At 48.5% G+C, this 9,686-nt stretch overlaps 1 protein-coding gene across 1 annotated transcript in view; it reads right to left on the bottom strand.

The window, feature by feature from the left end:
• Positions 1-929: 929 nt before the first annotated feature.
• Pomt2 (protein O-mannosyltransferase 2) overlaps positions 930-9,686 on the bottom strand; it is a 44,140-nt gene continuing 35,383 nt past the window's right edge. Inside the window, exons 12-20 of the mRNA XM_004624895.2 lie at positions 9,454-9,605; positions 8,929-9,020; positions 7,846-7,922; positions 4,379-4,450; positions 4,048-4,107; positions 3,846-3,951; positions 2,449-2,589; positions 2,145-2,259; positions 930-1,372 (exon numbers count right to left, since the gene is read on the bottom strand). Of these exons, the coding sequence (XP_004624952.1) occupies positions 1,267-1,372; positions 2,145-2,259; positions 2,449-2,589; positions 3,846-3,951; positions 4,048-4,107; positions 4,379-4,450; positions 7,846-7,922; positions 8,929-9,020; positions 9,454-9,605 (921 nt within the window). The 3' untranslated portion in view covers positions 930-1,266. The remainder of the gene's footprint in view (positions 1,373-2,144; positions 2,260-2,448; positions 2,590-3,845; positions 3,952-4,047; positions 4,108-4,378; positions 4,451-7,845; positions 7,923-8,928; positions 9,021-9,453; positions 9,606-9,686) is intronic.

Genomic DNA, 9,686 nt, shown 5'->3' with positions numbered 1-9,686 from the left:
CCTGTCCGGTCCCAAGAGAAGAGGAGGGAGGTATGTCCTGTGCTGAAGGGCTGGCCCTGCGTTGGGTTGGTTCTGACCCAGAAGTTTTCTTAATCCCTCTGGGGAGGACATAGCAGAAGCAGCTTTTGAGCTCCTTTGAGCTTCAAAGTAGAAGACAGGAGAAGTTGTCATGTGTCTCTAGGAGCTCTGGTCTTTGGGGAATGGAAACTGGTGAAGCAATGACATAGAAAGGAAAATAGCAATGGAGTGAAAGGGAATGTCAGTAGAGGAAGGCTAGAGGAGTGAGACTGAAATGCCCAGCAGGGACAGGAACACTGGTCCAGACAATCCAGAGTATCCCACTCTGGCATCCTGCTTGGACCCCAGTCTGGTACCACAAAGTCCCTGCTCTGACTCTCGTCTGCTTTCACTGTTCAGGTCCCCAGGAGAGTCACTCAGCAACCAGAATACACCTGGTTCAGATCTCACGGCCAGGCCGAATGCAGAAGGAAAGACATGGACAGTACAAAATAACCTCTGACACACAGGGCCTGGGCACCTAAAGTGGCCAAGGTTAGGAGAGGGTTCCTCCAACCAATCTCAGTATGACATTCCCAGAGGGCTAAGAAAGGCCAGTCAAGGGCTGGAAAGTTTGCCACCTCACTTGCTGAAGCCCAGTGCTCTGTGTACAGGAAAGGTAGGCAGTCCGGGCACCTGTGGCCACAGACAACACCCCAGGAGATAGCAGGGGACAAGTTCCTCGATTCTTTTGGTGGTGTAAGGTGAGCAGAACTTTGATGGCCCCATCCGCTGGGTCATAGTGACATCCCAAGGTGGGGTCAGTACTCAACCTCTTAGAGATCAGAGAATTTCTTATGAGTCTTTACAATCCAAAATCAAATCAAATCTAGTAGAAAACACATGTATCAGAAAACACTACTGCAGTCCTGTACTGTTTCTTAGTGTTTATGACACTTGGCCATTTACAGTCAGTCACAAGGTCTGTAGTCCGAAGAGATTGACAATGGTAACCTCATATACTCTCCCACACTCTCAGCCACCCTCTCGCACACTCGTGTTCTCCTGGGTTGCACACCTGGGGAACCAGGTAGAGAGAATCTCTGGAGGTGTTGCAGACAGAGCCTTGGCTCTGTATTGCTGGGTCAAATCCAGATTTGCTCCTGGAGCCTAGTGCTAGCAGCGGCAGAATTCTTCAGGTTCCAGAAGCTGCAGAGCTGGCTATCCCAGGCAATTCCTGGACCTGGGTGGGGGGTCTCTGTAGTAGTCTCAAAATTCCCACGATTCCAGCCACCTTAGTCCTGCCATTGGACTTTTGGGGTCCTGGGCCAGAGGACCAATCATCCCATAAGCCAGGGGGTGAAAGAGGTAGAAGCTGTAAGAAAGAACCAGAGGGAGGCACTGGGCACTCAGTGCTGCAGCTGGGCGCCCATCCGACAGTCCCCACCCCAAAGCCCTCTTCTCTGTCAGCGCCTTGGCCATCTGAGCTCACCCTGTAGCCACAGTCTGGTCCAAGAGCTTAGGAAAAGCTGCCTCAACAGCAAGGAAGGTAAGGGCTCCTCCCAACACACCTAGGAGTGGGGCCTGTGTAGGGGTCTGGCCTTGGCCTGCAAGGCCCAGTGTTTGTAAACATGCAAATTTAACCCTCTTTGGGAGGCACATGGTTGCAGATCACAGGCCCCACCACAAGGAGCAGCAACTCTCAACAGGATCCATGAGCCTTGCCACATAGGGAGGGGGCTGGAGGTGAGGGGCACAGACTTTTCAAACATCTGTCTTCTTCCAGCAATTGTGAATATTGCACCTACACCCCTTTTCTCACTCCTCCCTCCTAACCTCTCTCACCCCACTGAATCCTAGTAGGGAGCCACTGTGACTGTAAAGTAGTAGCCTTCCAGGTAGACCCTTCCAGCCAAAGCTGAGAACCTGGGACAGCAGATGCAAAGTGATCCAATTGCTCCTTCTACCTGGTTCCTGATTACAAATTTGGGTCACTGGGAGGGCCTTGAAAATCATGACTGACTGAGCCCCACCCCAGCCCAACTGAATCAGAACCTCTATGGATGGGGCCCAAGTACTGGGACAAATGTATCTGAGGCTAAAGCACCAGTGAGCCCCTGCTGGAGGGCCATTGAGGGGATGCACACCTGTAGGCAGTTCCCAGGAGCAGGCTCAGGATTCCCACTGCATGTATGCCCCTGGCCAGGGAAGTGGAGGCCAGGCTCCCAGCACAGAGCCGCAAGAGCGTGTCCCACAGAATACCTAGTGGACAGAAGACACATCTAGTACCAGTCTGTCAGACAGATCCTGTAGGTACAGCAGGAAGGAGCCAACCCACTTCAGAAAGCAGAGTCTCACTCTCAGCCCTGCTGCTCCAAGGCAGCCTCCTCCTCCTCTCCCATCCCGCATGTCTCTGGCTGTCTCTCCCATGTGCAGGCGGGAAGGGCTGACCTGTCAGCATGCTGGAGAAGAGCATGGCCGGGAAGTAGTGGTGGAAGTAGAGGATCCGGCCCATCAGGAAGAACGGGAAGTAATGTAGCATCCAGCCCAGCAGCACCTGGCCACCTCCTTGCAGCAGGATCCGGGTCAACCCTGGGCCAAAAAGCAGCACAGCTCAGTTAGAAAGCAGGGAGGCCTGAGCTAGTTTTCAATCTAGCCCTGTCCCTTCCTTGCTGTGGGTAGTCCTCCCTTCCCTCATGGGTCCAACTCAAACAAACTCAGGATAGCTAAAGAAGAGGAGTAACTGGGTCTCTCAGCACTCTTGGTCACTTCTTCTTTTTTTTTTTTTTTTTTTTGCGGAACTGGGGATCGAACTCAGGCCCTTGCGCTTGCCAGGGAAGCGCTTATTCCACTGAGCCATCTCCCCGGCCCCTCTTGGTCACTTCTTAGTCTGGAAAGGTCTCAGCACCACGTATCAGCAGAGGGCCTGGGGCTGCTGTCTGGGTAGGAGGTAACCAGGCCCTAAAGAAACCATAATGCCACACCCCTCCAGATAACTGCCCTTTCTACTTCTACCTCTCCCATCTCTGTTGCCACAGACCTCCACTGTGCAGATGGGCAGAGGTGAAGCCAGAGGAGGATGGAGAGAAGGGCTGTGTGCCTGGTACTCTATTCACATACAGAGCTGCCAGGGCAAAAGGGCCTGTGGGGAGCACTCAGATGCCATGGTTCACTCAGAAGCTAAAGAAACTAGGGTTACCACCTGAATGGAAACCATTGCAACCCCTAGAGGCAGGAGGGACAGTGAAACTAGGCGTGGTGGTGCTCGCCTGCAATCCCAGCACCCAGGAGGCTGACGGGAAAATCGCCGTGAGTATGAGGCCAGGCTGGGCTGGGCTGCAAGTGAGACCCTGTCTCAAAAACAAGCAAACAAAAAACCCAAGAGAAAGAAAAAGAAAGGGGAAAAGAAGAAAAGAATGGAAAGCAAAGGAAAAGAACAAAGAAAAGAAAGGAAAGGGAAAAGGGAAAGGAAAAAAAAAGAAAAAAGGACAATGAAAGAAGCTGGGCAGTTCTCCTTATGGCACAAGGGAAAAGAAGGCTCTGAAGTCAGACTGCTTGGGTTTCCTCCTCATCACTATCACTAGCTACAAATTCTAGGACAAATTCTTTAATTTCATTGTGTCTCAGTTTCCTAATCCATACAGTGGGTGTATACTCCTCTCCTCCACAAGGCTGCTGGAAGTGTGTAAAGTGTCAAGAACAGCAGTGAGTACCTGCTGATTGTGGCTTTGAAAGGCACAGAGGCAGGGAAGTATGGGGTAGGAAAAGCAAGGGAGCCCCTCTGCAGCAGGGCCTCAGAACTGGCACCCCCACCGGAAGCCGGGCAGGCAGAGTGCAGGGGAGCTGACCTTCCACTTCTGTGGACAGCTGTGCGCCTCTCTGCATGGCGATGGCAGCAACACCTCCTGAGACGAGGTAGAGCGCAATGCTCACCAGGTTCAACCACCAAACCACCTACATGGAGAGGCGAGCAGGATGATGAGAGGAAAGCGGCAGCTCTCCCTCCCTAGACCAGTGCTCATGTGCTGAGCAGGGATACACAACACTCACCGGGTTGCCGAGCAGGTAGACTCGGAAGTCAGTGCCATTGGCCCCCGAGAAGCGCAGGCCCTGTGGAGCAGAGGACACTGAGGATCCTGTGCCTTCCTCAAATGACAGGAAGACCATACTTCTTTCACAGAAAGGCAGGCCTGGACAGGAGGCTCAGAACGTGCCAATTCTTCAGCACTCTCTAGGAGCATGGAGTTGGCATCATGGTAGCAAACAGAGTCCGGTCTCTGGCCAGCCCACACCAGGTGAGGCCTCCTAACCACCTCTGGCCCACTCTGTCCCCAGGATTTTGACTCCATTTTCTGGGAGGTGCTCTAGCCTCTGGTCCTACCTGGTAGTTGATTGGCCAGTGCCAGGGTTTGGATGTGAAGTCATTGTCCTTGGGCTTAAGGCCATTATTCCCCTGCAGGAAGGCAGTAAAGAAAAGCTAATCAAGACAGAGCTAGAGCCTGACAGAATGTGAGGCTCAGGCATCTCTACTATTCAGCCAAGGGTCAAGAGGAAACACGCTCCTCTCCCTCCTTTGCAGGGAAGAATCAGGTACTCCTTCACAGCTATTGTTCATTAGGCTACAATAACTGCTTCCCTCAAACACAAGCCTCTACTTCCCATCAGTTCATTCAGACCAGTTCTGCTAGAGGAAAAAAAAAGAGAAAGAGGAATGAAGGACTTGTTTGCACTAGGCACAGAATACACATTCATCTGCCAAGCCAGGGACAAAACACCCAGACGCTAGGGAATATAAAGATCAGAGCTTCTTTACCTAATTTCAAACAGAAAACCTGGGGCTGGCCATGGTGACGCATGCCTGTAATCACAGCACTCAGGAAGCAGAAGTGGGAGGACAGCCGGGGTTACACAGCAAGACCCTATCTCAAAAAGACCGAAACAAAAAGCCCCCATAAAACCAAAAAATCAAATAGATAAACAAAGATTCTGAGAAGCACCTTGACTTGGAAAAAGTTATCTTAGCCTAGTGTTTTATTTTAAATGTATTTGGTACAGGGTCTCACTACGCAGCTCAGACTCCTAGTGATCCTCTTGTTTTCAGCCTCCCCAGTGCTGGGATTACAGGTGTGCGCCACCACGCCTGATCTTGGTCTCAGACTCAGTGAGTTGGCTCAGTGCGCCCAGAGGTGGGGTCAGTATGGCATGTGGTGCCGGGGACTGAACTCCAGTCCCTGCACTTTCCTAAGCAGGTGCTTAGTCTGCTGAGCTATCTTGCTTGCCCTTTAGTGTTCTTAAACTTTTTTTTTTTCTTTTTCCTATTATTGCCTTCTTGCCAAAAGCCTCTTGTGACATTTTCTCTAAATGCCTTCTACATCATCTGAATAACATGGCCACACTATATATATCTCCTCATGTATTGGATAAGACCTGTGTTTTATAGAAAAGGTAGTTTTTAAATTTTTGTTTCTATCCTCCAAGAATTCATTTCATGTCCTTGGAGAAAAGTACATGAAGTCACTCTAAATACAACCCTTTAAACAGAAAAACCTGAACTCAGTACTCCTTATCCAGCAGTTGAGGCTATCTACTAACTAGTCTTTCCATGGCAAAAATAGGACTTTGTTAAAACTGGAGGAACAGGCTCAGAACCCCAGACCCCAGCCATCAGGACCTGGCCAGCTAACTGTCAGCACAAACTTCAGAAAGCATTCCCACAAGAGGCAGCAGCCTGGGTCAGTGAGAGTTTCCCAGCCTTGCCACTACTGACATTTGGGGCTGGATAAGACTGTCATGGGGCTCTCCTGTGTAGTGTCTATTTAACATCCCTGGTCTCTACTCACTGGATACCAGTGTCACCCCCATGTTCCACTCCTCAGTTCTGCCAGTCAAAAGCCCTCCAGACACTGTGAGATGCTCCCTGGGAGGAGGCAAAATTGCTCTCAACTGATAAGCAATGGTATAGCTCAAGAAAAATCCAAAAGGTCTGGTTCAATGAACTGTCACCTGGTGCCTTACTAACACAACTCACTGAGGGCTTGGGAATAGTTTGCCAGCTTTCATACAGTTGCGTTGCTCCAATCAGGTCAAAATTCCTACAGTGGGGAGTGTTGTCACCTTCCCCATTCAGTTTCCAGCTGGCAAAAGACAGACACAGACACAGACACAGACACAGACACACACCCCAACCCCTCACTCAAGTTCCTAGTCTAGGTCACTATTTTGGTTTTTCTCCCTTCCTTGAATAAGAAAGTACCTTTACATCCCTTTGCTTCTTCATCTTTGTCTCTTAGATAATGAAAGAAGAAATGAAACTCTTTAGACTTACTCACTTGTCTTAAAATTCTACCCAGACCCAGACTGATATTCTGACTGACAGGCACATATTCAAAAGAGCAATGTCATCAGGCCACAGTGACAGCTACAAGCACAGAGTCAGAGAGGAAGTGACCCAGAGATTGCTTAATGTCAACTCATCACCTCCCGATGTGCAAAAATGACAAAAATCTGAATTTTTAAAGTTTAATCTGGTGAAGAAAGTTGACCGCATTTACAGAGTGCTGCTTACATAATCACTTTGAGGAGAGTGCACTTGACAGTGGCTCACAGGGAAAAAGTAACACCTGCCAAGCTTCCCTGCAGCCCTGTGGGGGGCGGCTAGCACCCATTTGGCTTGAGACCCAGGGTCTCTTCACCATCACTCCTATAGTCCTCTGCTTTCCCCAGGAGAGAGCAAGGGGCTGCCCGTGCAGCATCAGAACTAGAGCAAGATTTGCTCAGTTTTCAGGTGGAAATTTAAACTAGTAGGGAGAATTTCCTCAGTCTAAAGATTTCCTTCCTCACTTTCCTTAAGCCTTTGATGCTACAAATGCTGTCTGCTACCAGTGACAGAGTTCAAGCAATGAGGCTGAGGATATGAGCAAGAATTAACCATGCTCTCTCACTAGTTCCTATCCTGGAATATGAGTGAGCTCACGCATATGGTTGGGCTGGAAGACAAACAACACACTCATATCAGCTAGCTGTCCTAACTAGTCCTGAGTTCACATGCTAGAATGAACTACCAATGTCCTGTGATCTTCAGCCAAGAACACTAAAATTTTCAGGGGCTCTGGCACTCAAAACAGATTTGAAAAACCACTTAGAGGTAAAATGGTGTCATCATAACTGGCCTTGGCTCTGAAAGCCTACTAGCCTGGTTCCAAAGCCTGGAACCACATTTTATACATTATTGTGTGACCCTGGACAATTCCTTAATCCCTCTGTGCCTCAGTTCCCCTATCAATACACTGGGAATGACAATAATCAGCACAGGATAAATATTACATATACATAGTGCTTAGAGTAGTACCTAGCTACACAAGTGTTCACTGCTATCATGGTTTAACACTCTCCCAGCCTCTACCCCTGCATTTTGTGATAAAGAAAATGCTTATGAAAATCAAGTAAATCAGTAGGTGAAGACACTTTCAAGGTCCTCCACAAGGGGGCAGTGGATCTATACTACAGCTACCAGATTTGTGCTTCAAATCAATGGCTGCCAAAAAAAAAAAAAAAAAAAACAAAAAACTCTTAAGGGGCTGGTGAGATGGCTCAGTGGTCTAAAGCGCCTACTTAGAACAAGCTTAGCAAAGCACAGGGACCGCGGTTCAATCCCCCAGCACCACATGCCAGCCAGCCCCGCCCCCTGGTGGGCTGAGCTGGCCACACACACACACACACACACACACACACACAAATAAAAATTAAAAAAAACAAAAAACAAAAAACTCTTAAGAGAAGCCACATAAGCCCCTGTTCCACCAAAAAAAAAAGAATAAAGAGAAGCCACATAAGAAGAGGCCACAGTACCCGGATCATGACCATGTGGGACTCCAGCAAGATTTCAGGAAAACTGGGCTGCAGCACATCCAGACTGATGTTTGGCACTAGGGAAAGACAAACAGAAAACAAAAACGAGAGAGGCTTTGTCACATTTTCTTTCTTCAGGGTCTGTCCACACCTACCACAGTCTAAATGGAGCAGACAAGGTGATAAGTAGATAGCTGACAGTGTTGGGGATCACTTTGTTAGCTTACACTGAGCACTTGTGGCCATTCTCAGAAACACAAAAAATAAGGGCAACAGCCCCCCCTGCCCCCCATGGAGCTCCACCCTGGCACCATCACTCTGCTATGGCACCAGCTCAGATGCTGGCCTCCTGTTAGGCACAAGGTGCATGAGGACACAGGATCCACACAGTGCCTGGTGAACTCAGTAAGGAGTTAAGGAGTTGGTTTGGCTAGATTAGCTAGTAAAAAGAATGAAATGAAAGCAGAGAGGAAAAATCAAGTGCAAATGAATGAATCCAAAGACAAAGTGAGATGAGCTGACACTAAAGTGGAACTATCAAATGCGGCCTGGGAGCAAAGGCGTAGGCTGAGATCAGAACTGTGGTGCAGCCTTTGGTTCAGGGAATGGCTGGATTGCACGAGGAGCTCAGCAGAGCCATGGCAGGCAGAGACTGCCACAGTAAAGGGCACGGAGGGCACAGAGGTGTTCATGGTGCGGTGACATGAGAGCTCAGAGGGCGAAAAGACAGAGGCAGATGAGACAAACGGACCTGCAGGAGGTCACTGGGAGTTCCAGAGAGAGAAACTGATGAAGGCAACGGATGAGAAGAAAAATGAGCTACTAAAGTAAGTACAAGGGCCGGGAGATAACTGAGTGGTTTAAACACCTGCCTGACAAGTGCAAGATCTTGAGTTAGATCCCTGGTACCACACAAAAAAAATTAAAAAAATAAATAAGTACACACTCTTAGTGCTGTGAAAAAGGAAGAAAGGGCAGGAAGGTGAAACGGCAGCAGAATCTGTAAAGGTTTATTTTTCTACAGGAAGAGTTTGGTTTTTCTTTATTTATAAAGATTTCCCTTCAAAGCCAGCCCTCACTCACACTTGGGATTGATATGGTCCTCCACATTCCAGATGGAGTTGAGTGTTTGTTTCAGGTATGGAGTACAAGTAACTTCCAACTGCTCCCAGCCCCTGTGAAAATTAGTCACAAATGTCTCTGAGGAGACTTGGATCCCCTACCCCCAGTGCAAAAATGGCACTGTCTACTGCTCTTCAACCTGGCGAACCCACATTTTTAAGTGAGTGGTCATTATTGTTTCAACCTGTCTTTCATATTCCACAGCTATCCAAGGAGGGGTCTAGTCTCATTTCCTTACAAAGAGAAAGATGGAGAATAATTATCATAAGCTGGAAGTATAAACACAAAGCTATCAGAACACATAAACTCCAAAATGGCCCTGGAGTTCTGTGCTTCATAATATACCTGGTATCTTTTCTTCTTCTACCAAGAAAAAGCAAACATGAGGCGCACTGACTATTGGAGATGGGAAGCCTCTGTGATGTCTCTTGTAGCATGAAAGGGAAAGTGCACGCTCCACGACAACATCGGAACCCAGAAACTTACCACTTGGGCAGAATTTTTCCTGAGGAACCAAGGACACAACCTGTAACCATATGGATGAGGCGAATTCGACTTCTTAGCACTTTGATCCGGTTCCCAAATTTTCTGTTTACAACCTCAATCCGCCAGAAATCATTTGAGTCTCCTGTCCCATTCTGCCACATAAACCAAGGAACACACACACAGTGAGAAGATATTAGAAAAAAGGTGTCAGGACAAATATTTTCTGGGCTGGT

This window comes from Octodon degus, unplaced genomic scaffold (genome assembly GCF_000260255.1).
Source record: "Octodon degus isolate 3935 unplaced genomic scaffold, OctDeg1.0 scaffold00007, whole genome shotgun sequence".
Taxonomy (NCBI): Eukaryota; Metazoa; Chordata; class Mammalia; order Rodentia; family Octodontidae; genus Octodon; species Octodon degus.
Note: the sequence above shows the minus strand (reverse complement) of the source record. Positions and strands in the feature narration are given on the sequence as shown.